General features: G+C 39.5%; 1 protein-coding gene and 2 long non-coding RNA genes across 11 annotated transcripts in view; 2 read left to right on the top strand and 1 right to left on the bottom strand.

The window, feature by feature from the left end:
• PPP3CC (protein phosphatase 3 catalytic subunit gamma) overlaps window positions 1–23796 on the bottom strand; it is a 102244-nt gene that overhangs the window by 2364 nt on the left and 76084 nt on the right. For 3 of the 9 annotated variants that reach the window (XM_015144949.3, XM_015144950.3, XM_077943183.1), the window contains exons 7-13: window positions 16946–17023; window positions 16765–16859; window positions 12581–12706; window positions 11518–11589; window positions 8735–8761; window positions 7753–7834; window positions 7040–7137 (exon numbers count right to left, since the gene is read on the bottom strand). In XM_015144949.3, the coding sequence (XP_015000435.1) occupies window positions 7040–7137; window positions 7753–7834; window positions 8735–8761; window positions 11518–11589; window positions 12581–12706; window positions 16765–16859; window positions 16946–17023 (578 nt within the window). Of the gene's footprint in view, window positions 1–7010; window positions 7138–7752; window positions 7835–8734; window positions 8762–11517; window positions 11590–12580; window positions 12707–16764; window positions 16860–16945; window positions 17024–23796 lie in introns of all 9 variants that reach the window. The other 6 variants (XM_001103623.5, XM_015144951.3, XM_077943184.1 and 3 more) reach the window with 4 other exon arrangements.
• Window positions 998–21857, top strand: LOC144330736 (uncharacterized). The gene is made up of 2 exons (XR_013397157.1): window positions 998–1359; window positions 20978–21857. It is a non-coding gene; the product is annotated as an uncharacterized LOC144330736 (long non-coding RNA).
• On the top strand, window positions 5324–16730 carry LOC144330735 (uncharacterized). The gene is made up of 2 exons (XR_013397156.1): window positions 5324–5457; window positions 15949–16730. It is a non-coding gene; the product is annotated as an uncharacterized LOC144330735 (long non-coding RNA).

Below are 23796 nucleotides of genomic sequence, written 5' to 3'. Positions count from 1 at the left end.
GCTGGGTCCTATTCAAAAAGCTTATTTACAACTACATCTTATTGATCTCAAGTGACTTATTTGGAGTCCAACTGTCCTATTAATTACTTCGTTAAAAAAAAAAAAGTGGCCTTTGAACAGCAGACTGGCATTTGGAAGGAGACGAAAAATAGGTTCCATGTGAAGGGTTATTCCTTGTCCAGGAGTGGAGTACAAAGTTAACAAAAGCATAGAACTACTGAATTCCTAATGCAAATGTGTGTACCCATCTGGGCTTAAAAATATAGCAGAGGCTGATGTTTACAATCCATATGGCTTCCACACAGTGTTCAAGAGAGTAGGCCAATAACTAAGAAAGCCCTCTTCTTTCTTAGCAATGGAAAAGGAAGCAACTTAAAAATTAGTACCAACAGGTAAACTCCCTTGCATCTCCTTTCTCAGACAGTAAAAACGCTAATATATGAAAAGGTACAGGGTGCAGCAAGAAAGATCCTATTAGGAGAACTCTGTCAGTTACTCCAGTACCAATTTGCCAAAAGAAGGCAAGGAAGAATAATGAGCAGTAACAGTATGCTGCTATTCCCAAGGCTTTATATATCAATATAAGAAAAGAAACGGAAAGAACTACAACATTAAATACCTAATGCAATGTGAAAAATGGATAATTGGAATCTACTTACGAAGTGCTTTCATTTGTCAACCATAGGTAGGCATGTATTAAATCACTGTCACACCCTCTCTAATCTCCTTAAGTAGAACAAATACCCTTGACAAGAAAGCTACAGTGCCTTCTAACACCACATCACTGATGTCACTGTTAGGAAGTGGGAGAACAAAGCATTGCTAAAACTGTATACTGATAGTGTTGGTCTAATTAGAGCTTAAAAGCTACATGGTAAAATGTGTATGATATTACGTTGTTTGGGGCCCTCCCAGAATTGTTATTCACATTGAGTATAAAGATAGTAGCCTGCAGTAAGGGCTATTATAAGAAACAGTCATATCAAACTACCTCAACTTTTTTTTTCTTTTTAACATCTTAACTGAATAGAATTCATATACCACAAAATTCACTTGTTTAAAGTATACAAGTCAAAGGTTTTTTTTTCTGTTTGTTTGTTTTGTTTTTTTTTTTTTGAGACGGAGTCTCACTCTGTCACCCAGGCTGGAGTGCAGTGGCGCGATCTCGGCTCACTGCAAGCTCCGCCTCCCGGGTTCACGCCATTCTCCCGCCTCAGCCTCCGAGTAGCTGGGACTACAGGCGCCTGCCACCGCGCCCGGCTAGTTTTTTGTATTTTTAGTAGAGACAGGGTTTCACCATGTTAGCCAGGATGGTCTCGATCTCCTGACCTCGTGATCCACCCGCCTCGGCCTCCCAAAGTGCTGGAATTACAGGCTTGAGCCACTGCGCCCGGCCAAGTCAAAGGTTTTAATATAGAGTTGTGCAACCATCACCGCAATCTGTGCTTAGAATATTTTCATCACCCCAATGAGAAACCCCCCACTTATTAGCAGTCACTTCCCATTTCCTTCCCTCACCTCTTCCCCTTAATCCTAGTCGAACACGAATCTACTTTCTCTGTAGACTGGTCTGTTCTGGACATTTTATACGAATGGCATCATATAATATGTGGTCTGTAGTGACTGACTTCTTTCACTTAGCATAATGTTTTCAAGGTTCAGTTATGTTGACATGTATACCTGCATTTCATTCCTTTTTATGGCTGAATAGTATTCCATTGTGTTTATCACATTTTGTTTATCTAGTTTATGGACAATTGCTTTTTTCCACCTTTTGGCTATTATAAAAATGCCATTTTGGGCTCTTATGATGAATGTCATTTATGAACACTTGTGTACAAGTTTTTGCGAGGACGTATTTTCTTTTCTTTGTGGGGTATGTAGCTGTGACTGGAATTGCTGAGTAATAAGTCAACTCTATGTTTCATCATTTGAAGAACTGTCAGAATGTTTTCCAAAGCAGCTGTACATTTTACATTCCCACCAGCAGTGTTAAGAAGGTCCCAATTTCTCCACATTCTCATCAACACTTCTTATTAACTGCTGTCTTTTCACAGCCATCCTACCGACTATGAAGTGGTATCCCATTGTGGTTTTGATTTGCATTTTCTGAATGTCTAATGATGTCAAACATCACTTCATGTGCCATTTGTATGTCTTCATGGGAAAAATGTCAATTCAATTCTTTACCCATTTTTAACTGGGTTGTCTTATTATTGAGTTGTAAGAGTATATTTTCTAGATACCAATCTCTTAGGAGATATATGATTTGAAAACATTTTCAACCATTCTGTGGGTTTTTTCATTTTCTTGATAGCACCATTTGCAGTACAAGAGTTTTTAATTTTGATGTAGTCCAATTTATAACTGATCTGTTTTAATCTGATGGTCTTCATGAATCTTGTCCTGTCCTTGGCTTCCCCCACTATTTTGGCTATTGGGATTCTTAGAGTCAAATTTGTGGCTAACTATTGGCTTTATTTTTGTTTTCCCTTGTGCTTCAATTTCCAAGCATATGTATTTTACTCCACTGTGTTTTATGTATACTGTAACTCATGCCAGTCCCTCTTAGATCAAGGTGGGGCATATATGAATGTATGTTACATGGCCATATGGGATATTGTTGGTTATATGAATAAAAGTAAAGTTATATGAATAAAAGGTCTTTTTTAGTTAATGCTCCAGTTTGCCAATGAGCCGGTGGAACTGAGACTCCAATGTGAAAATAACAGAATAAACTCACTTCCTGTGAATCAGTAAGAACAAGAAACTCTAAAAAGTTGGCTCCAACTTTACCTTTGTTCTCACATATCATTGAAGATTTCTATCAATTTTGGAAGTATCAATAAATGGTCCTATCTTGATTAAAACACTTATATTCAACTCATACATTGGGGCTGAGCCCAAAAGATGACCAAGAATTAGAAACAAATTTCCAAATAACATAGCTATATAATTCTGTTGCTCAGCCCTGATTTGAAGATTTGCTTTCTCAAGGTTTAGACAAAGTTGGTTTCGATTAAAACAACAATTTTGTTGGTCAGCACAATTGCATAATGTTCACATAAGGATGCTATAGGACATTCCTTTTTTTCTCTTAACTCATGTTACTGCCTATTCCTCTAAGATATCTTTGTTATCAGAGTTGCTCTCGGAATATCTCAGATGACTAATTACCAAGCAAAACAATGGTGGGAACATATTCTGCTTACAAAAAAAACCTGCACATTTATTTGAGAAAAATATTCAACTGGAAATAGTATACTGATACTTTCTGTGAAACTAAAGGAACTAGGAAAATAAACTATACTTCCAAAGAGAAAATGTTCAGACTTTCTTCTAAATAGCTGAACTTTAATATTTCAGAATTCAATTTGAAAGAGAAGGAGGAATTGAATTTTATAAAAAGAAAAAAACGGCTGGGCGTGGTGGCTCACGCCTGTAATCCTAGCACTTTGGGAGGCTGAGGCGGGCGGATTGCCTGACCTCAGGAGTTTGAGACCAGCCTGGGCAACATGGTGAAACTCTGTCTCTACTAAAATACAAAAAATTATCCGGGTATGGCGGCATGCGCCTGTAGTTCCAACTACTTGGGAGGCTGAGGCAGGAGAATTGCTTGAACCCAGGAGGCGGAGGTTGCAGTGAGGCAAGATCGTGCCACTGCACTCCAGCCTAGGCAACAGACCAAGATTCTGTCTCCAAAAAGAGAAAAAAAAAAAGGGTTTGTCCCTATTAGTCAATAGCAATGAAATTTCTACAAAAGAAAAAGGACTCCTATAAATGGCAGGATGGCCAGGCACAGTGGCAAATGCCTATAGTCCCAGTCACTCAAGTAGTTGAGGCAGGGGGATTGCTTGAGCCCAGGAACTGGGTACTGCCGTGAGCTATGACAGCACCTGTAAATAGCCATTGCATTCTAGCCTGGGCAACTCTGTCTCTTGGGAAAAAAAGAAAAAAGAAAAAAGGCCAGATGAAGGATGATGTGGGAAAAAACACTTAAGTAGAAACAATTCAACAAAACAAGGGGAGCAAAAAAAAGCAGTGAAACTTTAGTTTAAGATATTAATGCTTCAACACCAATTTTCTTTTTTTTTTTTTTTGGAGACGGAGTCTCGCTCTGTCGCCCAGGCTGGAGTGCAGTGGCGTGATCTCGGCTCACTGCAAGCTCCGCCTCCCGGGTTCACGCCATTCTCCTGCCTCAGCCTCCCGAGTAGCTGGGACTACAGGCGCCCACCACCTCGCCCGGCTAATTTTTTTGTGTTTTTTAGTAGAGACGGGGTTTCACCGTGTTAGCCAGGATGGTCTCGATCTCCTGACCTCGTGATCCGCCTGTCTCGGCCTCCCAAAATGCTGGGATTACAGGCTTGAGCCACCGTGCCCGGCCAACACCAATTTTCATACCTAGTGTCAGTCACCCTGTCATGTGATCTCCTGTCTCTTCCCTTTGTATGTTTATTCTCACAAACACCAATCTTTTCATTCCAGGATTCTAGAAAGCCCTTTCCTAAGAAGTCGGCTCCTGGGTAAATTTCAGAATTGGCACTCTGATTGAAGAGGTGATTTTGGCACTGGAATAGAATATGGCTGCACAGAAAGAGGCAAACTCCCCTCTGATTGAGAAACTGCAACCCTCTCAAACTGTTTTAAGGTACAAAATATACACGAGGCATAGCATGTGCACAAATCTGAAGTGTACAGCTCGATACATTCTAACCTATTTATACACATGTCTAACTACCACGATAGGGATACAGAACATTCCTAGCACTCCAGATGTTCCCTGTGCCCTTCTGGGACAATATTCTCCCACCAGAGAAAGTGACATTCTGACTTTATTATCACTGATTAGTCTAACGGTTCTTAAATGTTATATAAATCAGACAGTCTGTGCTCTTTTGTGTCTGGCTCTTGCAGTTTACTGTAATGTCTATGAGATTTAACCATGTTGTAGCATGTGTCCATAATGTGCTATTTTTTATTGCTGAGTATTATTCCATTGTATAAATAGAATACAGTTTATTTATATTTTAGAATACAATTTATTTATGTAGTCTACCATTGATGGACATTTGGGTTGTTTCCAGCTTTGAGCTATTATGAATAAAGCTACAGTGAACATTCCCAGCATAACCTTTGGTGAACACATCCAGTTTCTCTTGGATATATACCAGGTGTGGAACTGCTGGGTTACAGGGTAGATGTACGTTTAGCTTTACTGCCCAATAGTTTTCTAAAGTGCTTGAATCAATTTACAAGCACTTCAGCAACATACCTAGTTCTAGTTCTCCACAAACACACCAATACAATACTTGGTATTGTCAGACTTTTTTTTTTTTTTTGGAGACAGGGTCTCGCTCTGTTGCCCAGACTGCAGACTGGAGTGCAGTGGCACAATCATAGCGTACTACAGCCTCGAACTCCTGGCCTCAAGTGATCCTCCCACCTCAGCCTCCCAAAGTGCTGGGATAACAGGTGTGAGTCACCACGCCCTGGCCCAAACTTTTAATTTTTAGCTGTTCTAGTGGGTATGTAATGGTACCTCACTGCGGTGCTTTGTTTTTTTTTTTTTGAAACAGAGTCTTGGCGTGATCTCGGCTCGCTGCAACCTCCACCTCCCGGGTTCCAGTGATTCTAGTGCCTCAGCCTCCTGAGTAGCTGGGATTACAGGAGTATACCACCATGCTCAGCTAATTTTTGTATTTTTAGGAGAGGTGGGCTTTTGCTGTGTTGGCCAGGCTGTTCTTGAACTCCTGGCCTCAAAAGATCTGCTTGCCTCAGCCTCCCAAAGTGCTGGGATTATAGGCGTGAGCCACTGCTCCCAGCCCTCACTGTGGTTTTAACGTCTACTACCTAGATTGAAAACTATAATAATATTAACATCTTTTCTTTTTTTTTTTTTTTTTTTTTTTTTTTTTGAGACAGAGTCTTGCTCTGTCGCCCAGGCTGGAGTGCAGCAGCGCGATCTGTTCACTGCAAGCTCCGCATCCTGGGTTCACGCCATTCTCCTGCCTCAGCCTCCTGAGTAGCTGGGACTACAGGCGCCCGCTACCAAGCCCGGCTAATTTTTTATATTTTCAGTAAAGACAAGGTTTCACTGTATTAGCCAGGATGGTCTCCATCTCCTGACCTCGTGATCCACTCGCCTTGGCCTCCCAAAGTGCTGGGATTACAGGCGAGAGCCACCACGCCCAGCCGATCTTTTCATATGTTTATTGGCCACTGATTTTTTTTGAGATGGAGTCTCACTCTGCCACCCAGGCTGGAGTGCAGTGGTGTGATCTCAGCTCACTGCAACCTCCGCCTCCCGGGTTCAAGCAATTCTCCTGCCTGAGTCATCCGAGTAGCTGGGATCACAGGTGCCCACCACCACACCTGGCTAATTTTTGTATTTTTAGTAGAGATGGAGTTTCACCATGTTGGCCAGGCTGGTCTCGAACTCCTGACCTCAGGTGATCCGCCTGCCTTGGCCTCCCAAAATGCTGGGATTACAGGCATGAGCCACTGCACCGGGTCTATTGGCCACTTTGATATCCTCTTTTGTGAAGTGCCTGTTTAAATCTTCTGACCATTTTTGAAATTTGTTTTTTCCTATTGATTTATAGTTCTTTATATGTTCTGGATACAAGGGCTTTGTGAGACATGTGTATTGCAAAAATTTTCTCCCATTTTGTGTCTTGCCTTTTTCCTCTCTTAATCATGTATTTTTAAGAAGAGAAGTTCTTGATTTTAATGAAATTCAACTGGCTTTTTAAGGTTAGTACTTTTTGTGTCCTACTTAAAGACTCTGCCTACCCCAGTGTTTACTCTCCATATTTTCTTCTCGTTTTACTATCCTGCTTTCTCACACTGAAATTATAATAAGCCATTCTGATTTAGGTTTTCTGTATGGAGGGAAGTAGGGGTGAAGATTCATTTCCCCGCTTATGGTATAACCAACTGCTCTCGTGGCATTTACTGAGGAAAGCCCCCGTTTGTAAGTGTGTGCTGACTGTTAGGTTACGGGAGCACACCTTCCATGGAGGAGAGCTCTCATACTCACCCGTCTCGATAGTCTGCTTGCCTCCTGAGAGGACACCCAGAGGGAGCGTGCCTGTGGGAGTCAGGCCCTTGAGAGTCAGCACACTCTCACTTTCTTGCCTGCAAAGGAAGACCAAAGCCCTGGGTTAATGCCAGGGAACCCTCCATTCAGCAACTCAAAGATATTGAAGGAAGTGAAGAGAGCAGAGATGGAAGATAGGTTCTCCTACCTCTTAACCCTTCCCTGACTCAAAGAAAGGGATGTTTTCCGCAAATATTTTCATTTTAAACAATCAGCCAGTTCTTGTTTTTCAATTAGAAGCACTTAACAGCCAGGCACTGTTCTAACATTTCCCGTATTTTATCCCATTTAATACACCTAACAACCTGTGCGTTAGGGCCTATTATTATTTCTGCTTTACAGGCAAGGAAACTAAGGCACAGAGATGAAACCCAAGATCACACAGATAAGAGGTAGAGCCAGAATTTGAACACAGGCAATCTGGTTGGAAAGTCCACACTAAACCACTACATTCACTACATCTAAGCTACTAACAAATTGAATGTTTGATGGAACATTTTTAGTCGCTTTAACATGTTCATTCAATCTGCACTCGACCTAAAGACCTGCAGTTTCAATACTAAATTCCAATTCTAAAAAAACTGTTCTGAATTCGATGTCTAATTTACTCTCAAAATGCCTTTAATCCACACTGTAATGACAGACATCCTTACCGAAGAATTGAAAAGACCCGTGCCATCTTCCCAATGGCTCTGATCTTACTCCTGATGATCTCCTTACGAACTGTAGTGCTTCCTTAGAGAATACAAAGAATAAGTAAGTTAAAGGGATGTGTTAATAGGCTGCCTTTAAAAAATTCAGGATGAAGTGTCTTAAGTTAAAGAAACAATTGTTTTTAAAAAACAGAAATGAAGGCTTAAGTTTGTTTAAACAAACAAAAATCTCAGGAAGTTCTAAGGAGCAAGAGAAAAAATGACCCAGAAGGTAAAAAGATGAAGTAAAAATGAGAGGCCACAAAAGAGACAGACTGGGTGGATCTATGAGAGGTGGGAACTTATTTGTGGTTGTGAAACGTAGAACACAGCAAAGAATGAAACACACACATACATAAACAAACCTCACCAAGAAAGCTGCTACAGCAAAGATGTCTTTTGACAATGCTGTGGGCCACCTTAGGGTGCGGGGTTTGGCCTGCCAAATGGCAAGTGATCATTCCAGCAGCTGTCTTCTGTACGTAAACACAACACCCAGCTAGCTCTCCTGAACTTAGTGAGTGCTGCTTTCATTCTATAATCTTCACTTACATTAGTGAATTATTGCCTCACAATACTACTTACAACCGTGCACTATTTTAAAAAGCAACAACAGAAAAAGTTAACGCGAGACTTTATGGCTTTTTCTTATCTAGGATTCTGAAAATAGCCCACAAATGAGAAGCCAAGGTCTAGCATGCACCAGGTATCTACAGTCAAAAGTCAGAAAAAGAAACATGGCCTCTCCTTCCTCACATCCAACCCTCAACACCCTGCCGGATCATGCAAGAGGTCCAGAGAAAACATACACATTAAAACTGAAGGGGAGGATGGAGAGCCTTTCTGAAATTATTTAACTACCAATTTTAAAAGTCTAACCAATAGACAACTGTGGTGGGACAGAGAGTAAGCATTAAGCTCTTAGCACAGTTTAGTCGGATACCTTTCTGATAGCTTGGAATGTAGTGATCTTCAGGGAGAAGAGACACCAAGAAACAAGGAGATGAAGACAGAAATATGAGAAGAGAAATTTATGTTTACATGGAAAAGAGAAAAAAAAAATCAAAGTGAAATGCAATGAGAGAAACAGGCTATTATCTTTACCAGCTCATAAGAGATATCCTTGGAATCATGATGCAACATTAAATTACAAATTTATTTTGTCAGTAGTTTCTTCCATTTCTTAAAAGTTTATGGTTTTACATTAATTCACATCTATGAGCATCCAACATTTTCTACCCCCACACATCATGAAAATAACATTAAATAAAGATATAATTTGTGGAATAAATGATGGCAAAAACAAGGAACAAAAACGGAGGACAGAACAGTTAACAAATCTCTTTGTAGGAATAGCATGTTTTTTTGTTTAATGGATTCTACAGCTTCACGGCTTCTTTTTCAGGGGATATAATCATTCTTCCCTTTTTTTCTTTTTTGTTTTTTTTTTTTGAGATGGAGTCTTGCTCTGTCGCCAGGCTGGAGTGCAGTGGTGCGATCTTGGCTCACTGCAACCTCCACCTCTCAGGTTCAAGCAATTCTCCTACCTCAGCCTCCTGAGTAGCTGGGACTACAGACACGCGCCGCCACATCCAGCTAAATTTTGTGTTTTTAGTAGAGATGGGGTTTCACCACATTGGCAAGGATGGTCTCGATCTCTTGACCTCATGATCCACCTGCCTCGGCCTCCCAGAGTGCTGGGATTACAGGCGTGAGCCACTGTGCCCAGCCCATTCTTCCTTTTTATTTATTTATTTATTTATTTTTATGTTTGTGGTGGTAAAGAATAGGAAATACATGTGTTTTTGTTTGTTCGTTTGGTTTTTTGAAACAGGGTCTTCCTCTGTTGCCAGGCTAGAGTGCAGTGGCAAGATCTCGGCTCACTGCAACCTCTGCCTCTCAGGTTCAAGTAATCCTCCCACCTCACGCCCCCAAGTAGCTGGGACCAGAGGCACTCGCCACCACATCTGGCTGATTTCTGCATTTTCAGTAGAGATGGGGTTTCACCATGTTGCTCAAGGGGATATTCGGTTTTTCTTTTGTTTTTCACTTGGCTGCACTACTTCCTCAAGAAGAACTGGTTCCTTATAGTGATCTCCTATACCATAAATAAATACACTCGCAAGCTATCTTCCATATGCTGTTGATTTTCAGTGCAGAACCTGAAGCATGAGAGTGTACGGTAATTTCCTCTAGATTCCCAAAGGGAATTCTGTTTTCTCCATGATGGAGATGGTTTATCCTCACAGTTAAGGGAACCAACTTAGCACAGAGCCTGGATAGGATGAGGCCGGTTTGTGCTTGGGTAACCACCACTTTTCCAGAATCTCTTGCATTCTCAGACAAGTCAGGACCTACCTTTACAATCAAACCTCCCACAGCACACTAGGAAAAAAGTACTTGGCTACATATATAATAAAATGTTACTGAATAAAAAGATTCCTCACACGCCAATAAGAACAAAAAACAAAATGGGGTTGGGCGTGGTGGCTCATGCCTGTAATCCCAGCACTTTGGGAGACCCAGGCAGGCAGACCACTTTGAGCTCAGGAGTTCGAGACTAGCCCGGGCAACATGGTGAAACCCCATCTATACTAAAAACACAAAAATTAGCTGGTCGTGGTGGCACGCGCCTGTAATCCCAGCTACTTACAAGGCTGAGGCAGGAGAATCACTTGAACCCGGGAGGTGAAGGTTGCAGTGAGCCAAGATCGCGCCACTGCACTCCATCCTGGGTGACAGAACAACACTCTGTCTCAAAAAAAAAAAAAAAGGATACAAGATATGAATTGACAAGTCACAAAAGAGAGATAAACATGACCAATAAACACAAGAAAAAATTGTCCATTAGTCTCATAAAAATATAAAGTTTTAATTAAAAACTTAATAACACCAGACTATAATGAGTATCATAAAGAGTATTGGAGACCGCACTGTGACTATACACCCTGCAAAATGTAAAGTGGTACAGCCTTTCTAGAGGCTGTATCAGAAATTTCTATCTGTATCAGAATTGAAATTTTAAGTACTAATTGACACAGATATTCAATTTCTAGAAATTCATCCTATGGAAATAAGGAGTGTTATTCTTGATTTTCTAATATTGCTTTACTTCCTTTCATCTGACATATTTATTTACTGTTTTTCCTCCCTGCACTAGCAAATAAGCTTATTGAGAGCAAGGACCTAAACAGTACAGTACTTGGTATATATCAACCATGTAATAAATATTGGTTAATAGAATGTGTACATTTTTATCTATACAAATTTTCAAAACTATATGGGTTTTGTCAGCAAAAACTTTGGAAAACCTCCAATATCTAACACCACTGGGATTAGATAAAACATTGATCAGCATGGACAACTACAGATCCATTAGAAATTAGTCTACAAGAAACTCCACAAAAACAGTAAGTGTACTAGATCTTATTACATGACCTCATTCTCATTAAAAAGAAAAAAAACAGAGGAAAGCTATGTGCAGAGATAAAAGACAGCTAACACAGTATACATTAAGATGTTAACTGTGGATATCTATAAGATGATGGGATTATGGGTGACTTTTTTTCCTTATTTATGGTTTCTCGTATTTTTCAAATTTTATTTTTCCACAATGAACTAAATTTATTTTTAATATGACAAAGAAAATCATTCAAAATAAACTAAAACAACTAAAACCAAAACCGAACCTCTCCCTAGTTTTAGTTTAGAGGAGGAAAACTTTACCTTCCGCTTCATCATCAGAAATCAGTTCGTCATCAGAGCATATGTTGAGCACATTTACCAGCATCTCTGTGACTACGTAAAACAAAATAATCCAAAATTTATGCAATTAATGAGGTATTTTCTCTAAAATAATGTGTATATCTAAATAAACACACGTTAAGTAAGCATGAACAAAAATTATTTATCATTATGTTAGTAACAATAGCTATAAAAAGTAGCATAAACGTAAACTTTCAGATTTAAAAAGAATTTAGGTAGATTACTTGCTCCGGTACAAGTTTGGAGTCTTTGAAGATCTATTGCATAACTACTTGATTTTACTGAGTTGCTGTTCAGAGCTTCTTCCCATACTGATACACACGTGATAAAATTTTTTCCCATTTTACAAAGTTAAGCCAACAGGCCTACATCCAACAGGCTTAGCTTATGTGAGTAGTTGTACAAATAAAATTGTAAGGACAATAAATTCTGTTTAAATCTCTTCAGTAGTGAAGAAATCTGAGGCAATGACAAGTAACTATGTTGTTTTATCATCTTGATCATAGTAGGTCAGCTACTTTAAATTGATATTTACAGTAAGAAAACCATAATGTATGAAAATTTAAGAACCAATTACATGCCATTTACAAATCTATGTAGAGGCTGCGCACAGTGGCTCACACCTGTAATCCCAGCACTTTGGGAGGCTGAGGAGAGCGGATCACTTGAGGTCAGGAGTTTGAGACCAGCCTGGCCAATATGGTGAAACCCTGTATCTACTAAAATACAAAAATTAGCCGGGCGCAGGGGCACATGCCTATAATCCCAGCTCCTCGGGAGGCTGAGGCAGGAGAATCGCTTGAACCCAGGAGGTGGAGGTTGTAGTTAGCCAAGATTGTGCCACTGCACTCCAGCCTGGGTGACAGAGCGAGACTCTGTCTCAAAAAAAAAAAAAAAAAAAAAAAATCTAAGTAGAGAACAAACAAAATTAGAAAACATTTCTGAACCTTGCGGGGGCTCATGCAAATATAAGGTGTGCTCAGTCACCAAACAACTGACGAGACACATGCTTTAGTTCTCTTACCTTTTTCCCCAACAAAAGGCAAAGACCATGTGAAAACATCCATAAAGTTTGGAAGCCAGTAGGGGTGTGGAGAACAATTAAACTGCCTGATATTCATGACATTGTTTTCATATTTCAACACAGCAGCTAAAAAGGAAAAAAGCAAGAAAATCTGGCACAGAGGAACATGGCATGGCAACTGATATGCTTTGTACAGCTGTGTACCTGCTACACAGAATTCGAGAACTTTCCATTTGTAAAGTCAGGACTTGACTAGGTAAAGCGCAAATGGAAAATTTTAAAGCCTTTTATTTAGTTCATTCTCTTAAGAGTTATTCCAAGGAACAAAGTCACCTGAAGAGCTCATATAATAAAAGTACAAAAGAAACTGAAACTTTGGAGTCACTGCACAGTAACTATCTATATAACCCTCAAGATCCACGAAGAAAATTTCCCCACAATTTCCTTTTATAGGCCAAATGGTTATAATTACAACTCTCCTTTGAAGGCAAATATCACTCATTAAACGGCCACAGCCTGTTTTGCTAGTCATTAGCCTGAGTTAAATATTGTATACACTCTCTGGGAGTTTATATAGTGCAGTTACCAACTCATACTGGAAGATACAAAAGGCAAACTTGGAGCAATTTACAATTAAATGTTCAAAATTAGATTAAATCATCTCTGTATTCAATATAGTGGATTTTAAAATTGCCGATTTCTCCAATACACAGCAGTATATGGCCAGCATGCTATGTTTAATATTAACCGTTCAGATAGTTGCACACATACTTTGATGCCAAACTGATTTTCTTTATATTTTGAAAGTCTTAAAATCCAATTCCTTAGCCTCTATCACCAGCAATGTTGTTTGCACTATTCTCTTAATTATTCCGTGGTCATGAAATAAAATAGGGTATAACAGTTCTCTAGAAATGACAGATATAGGTCACGTCCTCGTTTCTGTTTCTTTGTTATAGGACAATCTAGTGTTCTTAAAATTTGTTATTGAATGTCTAAAATGCACACCATAGATTATTAAGAAAATAAATTAAAATATAATCTCTAGCTCTTAAAAAGCCTAACACTGGCTATGATGCACACGTTCCATTATTTTCACGTGTATGTATTTATTTAGTTTAGGTAAATACGTCATATATCATTATTCAACAACTCCCTCAATTTCTACACAGGAAAAAGAAGTGGGAGGTGAGTCTCAACAGTGAATGACTGGAAACAAGAGTTTATAAAACTGCTTTTGGGGCCGGGCGCAGTGGCTCACGCCTGTAATCCCAGCACTTTGGGAGGCCGAGGCAGGCGGATCACGAGGTCAGGAGATCGAGACCATCCTGGCTAACACAGTGAAACCCCGTCTCTACTAAAAATAATACAAAAAATTAGCTGGGCGAGGTGGCGGGCGCCTGTAGTCCCAGCTACTCAGGAGGCTGAGGCAGGAGAATGGCGTGAACCCGGGAGGCGGAGCTTGCAGTGAGCAGAGACGGTGCGTCACTGCACTCCAGCCTGGGCGACAGAGCGAGACTCTGTCTCAAAAAAACAAAAACAAAAACAAAACTGCCTTTGGGTGTGTTCCCAGTGGACAGAAGAAAACAAGAAGAATCTTTAAAAATCATGATTAAAGGTCTTTTGTGTAACCAGTGGAACTAAGAAATACCTGTAGATACCAAGAAGTCTAAAGAATATGAGTACTCCTAGCACTTTGGGAGGCTGACGCGGGCGGACTGCCTAAGCTCAGGAGATCGAGCCCAGCCTGGGCAATGTGGTGAAACCCCGTCTCTACTAAAATACAAAAAATTAGCCAGGCATGGCGATGTGCACCTGTAGTCCCAGCTACTCGGGAGGCTGAGGTGGGACAATTGCTTGAACCCCGGAGGCAGAGGTTGCAGTGAGCCAAGACCGCACCACTGCACTCTAGCGTGGGCAACAGAGCGAGACTCTGTCTCTGGGGAAAAAAAAAATATATATATATATATATATATGAAAGAGGGCAGGTGTGGTGGCACACACCTGTAATACCAGCACTTTGGGAGGCAGAGGCAGGAGGATTGCTTAAGTTCAGGAGTTTGAGACCAGCCTGGGCAACATAATGAGACCCTATCACTATAAAAAAATATTTAAAAATTAGCCAGGTGTGGTGGCATGCACCTGTGGTCCCAGCTAGTTGAGAGGCTGAAGTGGGAGGATCACTTGAGCCCAGGAAGTCAAGCCCAGCAAGTCAAGAGTATCAACAGATACTCTTTCTGATGAAGTTAAAAAAGAAAGTGAGAAAGGAACACCTTCATTACAAATAGGAGATCTAGGGCCACTAACAGTCCTTGAAGACGTTTAACAACACAAATAGTCCACACCATTGACAAGAGAATAAATAAGAATAAAAACCTAAGTTGCTAATATACTGGAAATATCAGGAAAAAGGAAATAACTTAGGGAGAAGCAGAGCATTGTAGGACAGATCAGGCTCAGAGAAGAATGTTAACGTAAATGAAAACATAAGGCTAGGACAGAACTTAAGTCAAAGACATGCTTTTTAAAATAGACAAGTCACTGGAGGACAAACTAAAATGACTGATCCAAATCAGATTTAAATGAGATGTGCCATTCCACAGTTTACTTTTAAACAGAGTAAATATTGATTATATTTTGGCCATCTTTGAAACTTATCTCCCCAACTGCATATACAAGGTATAACTATAAAGTAATGAGACTTAAGAAACCACCAGCTACAAACACACCAGACCTTTGTATCAGATGAGTGTGGTCCTTTGATATCATCACATCAGGTACAATAACAGTAAAATCTGTATTATTATAGTAATTTATATTTTGAACAACACTTTAAGATCCATTTTCCTTATTCCAACTTATCTTCAACAACCCTATATGACAGGTATTTTAAAGATGAGGCTCAGAGAAGTACCTTGTTAAATGTGACACACTTAAAAGTGAAGCAGTACTAGACTGACTCCTTGCTTTGTGTTCTTTTCAGCACAACTTATTGCCTTACCATACAATTAATCCAGAGATGCTGCCATTACGCAAAACGTTTTTGGAACTCCTCTTTTGGAAGTGCCTCCAGAGCCACTGTATCAGCAACACGAGAAAAACCAGTCTCATTACCTTATAATCATACCTTGTTTCTGACCCCAAATGGTATCATCTAGCTTGATCACTCACCTTATTTATCAGTCTTGACTCCGAATGACTTTTGGCTGTCCAAAAATCAAATCCACCCTCAAAGGACGAAGATTTCCCATCATTGAGGATAATCAAAAGAATGTGTCGCAGACTCTGAAGGCAATGCCAAAAGAGGAGTTCCAAAAATGTTTTTGAACAAGGACAGCATTGTTGGAATAGGTGTGTAGCCTCCCAAGGTAACTACTTTGAAGGGACAATACTCATTTGGATATGTTCGTTCTGGCATGTTCATTTTCAAAGTCCTATTAATTTATAGTCATACTTTATAAACAACAAAATAGTTACAGAAATATGAAGGTTTTTTTAGGAGGACCACGGCTTCGATGGAAAACTTATAAACTATTAATCATAAAAGTTTTAAATTAAAAAAAAAGACTTTAACAGGATAAAGTCTTAGAAATAAAATTTCTGGAACAAAAGGCATGTATATATCCATTCTTCTTTTTTCATATGGGAAACTGAAGATTAGAAAGATAACGTGACTCACCCAAAGTCACAGTATTAGTTTCTGGCAGGGCTTAAACTAAAAATGAAGTTTTTTTTTTTTTTTGACTTTGTACACTAGGTCACTCTACCTAGATCATATCTCAAGAAAAACGAAAATAGTTTAACAATTCACAAATATTAAAATACCTATGACTCTGAGATACTGTTATAAATACATTAAATTCACCAAAACCAGTAATTTATGCTAACTATTCTAACATGAGCCTGAAGCAATTTATTCTTCTTATACTTTGATTCTGTAGTATCAATCCGAACTATTATGATCATTATTTATACTCACAAAGAAGCCAGTAATCCTTAGAAGATAAAGACCAAGCAGCAGCATAAATTCTAAATTTCTTGGCCTTTGTTTCAACTAAGACCCCTTTTTTTCTTATTTCAAGTTTATATTTTAAAATGAAACAAACACACATACATACATACAATTAAACCAGAGCTCACGTTTACTCATAAATTCAAACTCAAATATTGCTGGACTCCTTTACCTTTATTGTTATAGACATCTAGGTAATTGGGGGCAGAGAAAATTGTAATAAGTGATGGAAAGCCTGTTGCTTGGCTCTTCCTGTACATTCGATACCTGAAAAAGAGATGAAAGCCCGTCTGTCTTCATATTAAATGCAAAGACTCTGCAGTGATATTTGATACAATTTTAATGTGACTTACCCAGCATCTTGGGCTTCATGGGCTCTGATAATTGATAATAAATTATTGTTCTGCAAAAATTCACAAACTGCAGGGTAACTGGAAAAGAAAATTAGAAAACATAAATCCAGAATTAAAACAATTTTTTAAATAGGAAGATGGAGAAAAGTCAATGTGATATCAGCTGATTTTGTTTCAAAATTACAAGTATTACACACTACTGAAATGTTATGAATACATTAGTACTCATCATTCTGTTTTTCTATTTCACTAGTATACTTCACTACAGATCAAACATGAAGACAATAGATAATCCTACAATAGCAAGAGCTCCTCCATCCCATCTTTTAATTTTTGTCTTAATCCATAATGATAATAATACAACACCAAAAACTTTTATCAGTGTCTTGATATTAAAAAGTGCAACAGTAGTGTGTGTGTATATGTAGTAGGTGCTAAAAATTCAACACATACTTTCTTCAATTGTCAAATTGTCAAATTGTTAGAAAAATAAAAGAATGTACTTACAGCTTCACAGGTAATATCAACACCAAGATAATTTTATGCAGGAATATATATATATTTTTTTTTGAGATGGAGTCTTGCTCTGTTGCCCAGGCTGAAGTGCTGTGGCGCAATCTCGGCTCACTGCAAGCTTATGCAGGAATATTTTAGGAGTAGATGTAAATATTTTAGCCAACCATATTCTAAAAAAAGATACAATATTCTCATATACACCTAAAATATTCTTGTCTTACTATTACCTCTCTGAATGACAAATACCTGATAGGAAGAACTGGAGTATACAAAGTTAACCTGGAATTACTTAGGCATTAATTATTTAGTTTATTTTAAAAATCTTTGTTTCTCCTTATGCTCATTAGAAAAAATTTACTTTTAGGCCGGGCGCGGTGGCTCAAGCCTGTAATCCCAGCACTTTGGGAGGCTGAGGCGGGCGGATCACAAGGTCAGGAGATCGAGACCACAGTGAAACCCCGTCTCTACTAAAAATACAAAAAATTAGCCGGGCGCGGTGGCGGGCGCCTGTAGTCCTAGCTACTCAGGAGGCTGAGGCAGGAGACTGGCGTGAACCCAGGAGGCGGAGCTTGCAGTGAGCCGAGATCGCGCCATTGCACTCCAGCCTGGGCAACAGCGTGAGACTCCGTCTCAAAAAAAAAAAAAAAAAAAAAAAAAAAAAAAGAAAAAATTTACTTTTAAAGTAGATTGTAGGTCACGTCAGCAAGATGGCAAAAGAGAATGTCCCCAGCCCTGGTCCTCCTACAGAAACAATAGTTTGGAAGCCATCCATGACCATAAGTGCCACTATGAGAACCTTGGGGTTGAGGTAGGTGGTTATGAAACCTTGGTGGAGCCCAAGACTAGGAACAGCTGCTTTGAGAAGGTAGGCCCACTGACCTTTCAGCTACAGACCCAGAATCAGCCCATCCCTCGTAAACTTGGCTCCAGTCCTACTTGTCTGCAGCCCTACCACCAACCTCATCCATCCTGGGAAGGAACCATGTCTATTGATGCCCCTAGTAACAGATCAACCAACCAGACCCAACTGCAAACTCAAAGCAGCACTCTGACCTGGCTCCAGCTGTGCTCTACTATGGCCAAGAGGAAGTCCTGTCTTAACAGGGACCTTGTGGAAATCATGCCTGTCCATTCCTCTGGTAAAAGGGCTGCTGACTGGACCCAAACATAAACCCAAACCAGCCTGTGGCCCGGCTTGGGTCCCACCCTATTGAGTTCCAGAAACAGCTCTCCCCATCCATGGGACATACTTGTCCATGCCCCTAGTGGCAGGCCCACTGACTGTGAACCCTAATGTAGCCCCATAAGCTAGCTTCAGCCCTGCTTAATCACAATACCACAGGCAATCCCATCAATCCAGGGACTCAATAGGAGAAGGTATTTACTTGACGAACTAGTCCATAAAAACTGGAAGGCCCCTGCTCCTTCAAATGCATAGACTCCACTGCAAGGCTATATGAATTATAAAGAACCAGGCAAAAATGACATCACCAAAGGAAACTAATAAAGCTCTAGTAACTGGCCCAAAATAAATAGAGATGTATGAATTGTATAACAAAGAATCCAAAATAATCATCTTAAAGAAGCTCAATGAACTATAACTAAACAAAATCAGGAAAGCAATAAATGAATAAAAAGAGATGTTTAATAAAGAAACAGAAACCATAAAAAGAAGCAAATAGAAATCCTGCAGCTGAAGAACACAATGAGTCAACTGAAAAGCTCAAGAGACAGCTTCAACAGCAGACTCCGGCAGAAGAAAAGAAATGGCAAACGTAAAAGATAGGTCATTTGAGGCTGGGCACGATGGCTCACGCCTGTAATCCCAGCATTTTGGGAGGCTGAGGAGGATGGATCATGAGGTCAGGAGATTGAGACCATCCTGGCCAACACGGTGAAACCCCATCTCTGATTCACTGATAAGATTATCAGTGAATTTCTCAGCTGAAACCTTGCAGGCCAGGAAAGTGGGAGACAATATATTCAAAGTGCTAAAAGAAAGAAAAAAAAACCCTGCCAACCAGGAATACTTTACTCAGCAAAATTGCCCTTTAAGAATGAAGGAGAGATAAAGACTTTTCCAGAAAGCAAAAACTGGAGTTTGTCACGACTACACCAGCCTTATGAGAGCAACTAAAGGAAGTTAAAGTAGAAATTAAAAGATGCAGCTGGCCGCGGTGGCTCATGCCTGTAATTCCAGCACTCTGGAGGCCGAGGAAGGCACATCACTTGAGGCCAGGAGTTAGAGGCCAGCCTGGCCAACATACTGAAACCCCATCTCTACTAAAAATATAAAAAATTAGCTGGGTGTGGTGGTGTATGCCTGTAGTCCCAGCTACTCGGGAGGCTGAGGTAGGAGAATCACTTGAACCTGGGAAGCAGAGGCTGCAGTGAGCCAAGATCGCACCAATGCACTCCAGCCTAGGTGACATAGCAAGACCCTGTCTCAAAAATAAAGTAAAATCTGAGATTAATTACATTAGGTGTGGCCGGGCGCGGTGGCTCAAGCCTGTAATCCCAGCACTTTGGGAGGCCGAGGCGGGTGGATCACGAGGTCAGGAGATCGAGACTATCCTGGCTAACATGGTGAAACCCCGTCTCTACTAAAAATACAAAAAAAAAACTAGCCGGGCGTGGTGGCGGGCGCCTGTAGTCTCAGCTACTTGGGAAGGCTGAGGCGGGAGAATGGCGTGAACCCGGGAGGCGGAGCTTGCAGTGAGCCGAGATCACGCCACTGCACTCCAGCCTGGGAGACACAGCGAGACTCCGTCTCAAAAAAAAAAAAAAAAAAAAAAATTACATTAGGTGTGTGAATGGGCAGTAAAGTGTAGAGTTTCTATACGTCATTGAAGGTAATTTCTTCTCAGCTTAAGACAGACTACAATAACTATAAAATGTTTGATGCAAACCCTATGAATGAAAAAGCACAGTAGATACACAAAAGATAAAAAGAAAAGAACCAAAATAACCCACTACAAAAATAAAAATCGAATCACAAAGAGAAAAAAAGAGGAATAGTAGAACCACAAAACAGACAGAAAGCAACCAACAAAATGGTAATAGTAAGTCCTTACCAATCAATCATTACTTTAACTCCCAAATCAAAAGATATAGTATGAGTGAATGGATGAGCACAAGACCCAACTATATGCTGTCTACAAAAGACTCACTTTAGATTTAAAGACACACATAAGCTGAAAGTAAAAGGGTAGAGAAAGGTATTCCATGCAAACAGTAACCAAAAGAGAACATGAGTGGCTAAACTTTTATCAGACAAAATAGACTTTAAGTCAGAAATCATCACAAAAGGGAACAAAAGTCATTATATAATGATAAAAGGGTCAATACAACAGAAAGATATAATCATTATAAATATATATGTACCTAACATCAAAGCACCTAAATATATAAAGCAACAACAGATCTGAAGACAGACATTGACAGTAATAAAATAATAGCAAGTAGCACGTGCATGGTGGCTCACACCTGTAATCCCAGCACTTTGGGAAGCCGAAGTGGGTGGATCACCTGAGGTCAGGAATTCGAGACCAGCCTGGCCAACGTGGTGAAACCTCGTCTCTACTAAAAATGCAAAAATTAGCTGGGCATGATGGTGCATGCCTGTAATCCCAGCTACTTGGGAGGCTGAGGCAGGAGAATTGCTTGAACCCAGGAGGTGGAGGTTGCAGTGAACCAAGGTCGTGCCACTATACTCCAGCCTGGGCGAGAGAGCAAGACTCCGACTCAAAATAATAATAATAATAATAATAGCAAGTAACTTCAATACATCATTCTCAGAATGGATAAATCATCCAGTCAGAAATCATTAAGCAAACAACAGAACTGAACAATACTATGGACCAAATGGACCTAATACGCATATACAAAACTTTTTGCCAAATAACAGAAGACTACAATTCTTCCCAAGTGTATACAGAATATTCTTTTGGCTATATAATCATAAAGACGTATCAACAAACTTAAGAAGATGTAAATCATCCTAAGTATCTTTTCCCACCACAATGGAATGAAACTAAAAATCAATAACTGTAAGAAAATAGGAAAATTCACAAATATGTAGAAACTACACATCACACTTTTGAACAACTATTGTGTCAAAGAGGAAATCAAAAAGGAATTTAAAAATTATCTCTAGATAGGTCAGGAGTTCGAGACCAGCCTAAGCAACATAGCAAGACCTCATCTCCTCTAAAAATTTTAAAAACAATTAGCTGGGTATGGTGGTACATCCTGTAGTCCCAGCTACTCAGGAGGCTGAGGCAGGAGGATTGCTTGAGCCCAGGGGTTCAAGGTTGCAATGAGGTATCACTGTGCCACTGCATTCAGCCTGGGTGACAGAGCAAAACATCCTATTTAAAAAAAAAAAAAAAACAAACCCTCAAGACAAATGAAAACAAAAATTACATATCAAAATGTATGGGATGCAGCAAAAACAGTACTTACACGAAAGCTTATAGTAACAAATGCCAATTTAAGAAACAAAAAAGACCTGAATTCAACAACCTTATCTTACACTTCAAGAAACTGGAAAAAGGAGAATCAAATAAACCCAAAGTTAGCAGAAGAAAGGAAAGTTTAGGGCAGAAATGAATCAAATAGAGAATAGAAAAACAATAGAAAAAAGTCAAAACTAAGAGTTGGTTTTTGAAAAACTAAACAAAATTGACAAACCCCTAGCAAGACTAAGAAAAAAAGAGATACTCAAATAAATAAAAAATGAAAGAGGAGACATTACAATAGATGCCACAGAAATAAAAGGGATCATAAGGGACTATTATGAATAACCATACACCAAAACACTGGAAAACCTAGAAGAAATGGATAGAGTCCTAGAAATATACAACCTGCCAAAACTGAATCAAGAAGAAATAGAAAACCCAAACAGACGAATAGCAAATATGGAGACTGAATCTGTAATCAAACAGCTCTCAACAAAGAAAAGCACAGGACCAGATGGTTTCATGGGTTAATTCTATCAATCATTAAAAAAAGAATTAATACCAATCTTTCTTAAACCTTCCAAAAAATAGAAGAGGATAGAATTCTTCCAAACTCACATTATGAGGCCAGGATCACTCTGATACCAAAGCCAAAGACACCAGAAGAAAGAAAAGTACAGGTATCTTTGATGAACATAGATTTTTAATCCTCAATAAAACACTAGAAAGCCAAATTCAACAACACACTAAAAGGATTATACACCATGGCTAAATGGGATTTATCCCTGGGATAAAAGAAGGCAGAGTATCACTTTGTTCAACCTCAGCTGGGAACATGCATGTGTCCTGGGTGAGTCAAATTTTTTATCTCATTATTCCCAGTAGCTACATTCTATAATGTTGCTGCAAAAACAGAATTAGCAAATAATGAAACACTACTGCTAAGGGAAATACAGGGTAAAGTTCCTGTGAGCCTCTGGTCATAACATTTTCACCCACCAATTAATACATAACCTTGTTTCAGATGTGTTTCTGTCTAATAATACTTCAGGTCATTTACACTGTTGATTCATTAACATCGAACTCATGGCCAAAACCACCTCATGCCTAAACAAAGCTTATATCTAACACTCGCATATTTTCCCTGTAAGACACACCACAGCCTTCTTGTGCTTAGGAACCCGAGACAGCAGCACTTCAGCACTACACTTGGTGGCGATTCTAAACAGTGAAATCACTCATGAAAAGCACAAAAACATAAAACATGTTTCACTAAATAAAACCCAAAAGAATGCCTGTTTACAATATGAGGGCTGCAAAAAGAAGGTAGGGCATCATTTTGTTCAATCTCAGCTAGGAACATGTGAGTGAGGTGGCTCAAATTTTTTGTTGCACTGCACACTGCATTCCCATGAATGATTATGACACCTCTGTAAGTACTGATTTGGGTGTTACAAATACATCTTAGTAAGTGGGGGAATTCACAAATATGAAATCCATAAGTAATGAGAATCAAGTATACATCCACAGGATTAAGTTTTAGAAGTAGAATTTCTAGATCAAAGGCCATGTACAAATGCCTTTGAGAGATATTGCCAAGTTGATGTCCACAGAAATTGTACCAATTTCTATTCTGACAACAATGAATACGTATTATGCTCTTTATTTTGAGCAATGTAAAAGGAAATAAAAGTTAATTGATTTCATCACATTAGTCAATGGAAAAGTTGGCATGGAGGAATGAAAAATGGTTATTGGCTGGGTGGGACTCATCCCTGTAACCCCAGCACTTTGGGAGGCCAACCAGGGAGGGGTGCTTGAGTCTATGACTTTGAGATCAGCCTGGGCAAAACAGCAAGACTCTGTCTCTACAGA

The sequence above is a fragment of the Macaca mulatta genome, chromosome 8 (assembly GCF_049350105.2).
Source record: "Macaca mulatta isolate MMU2019108-1 chromosome 8, T2T-MMU8v2.0, whole genome shotgun sequence".
NCBI classification, from domain to species: Eukaryota; Metazoa; Chordata; class Mammalia; order Primates; family Cercopithecidae; genus Macaca; species Macaca mulatta.
This window is presented reverse-complemented; position numbering and strand designations above follow the sequence as displayed.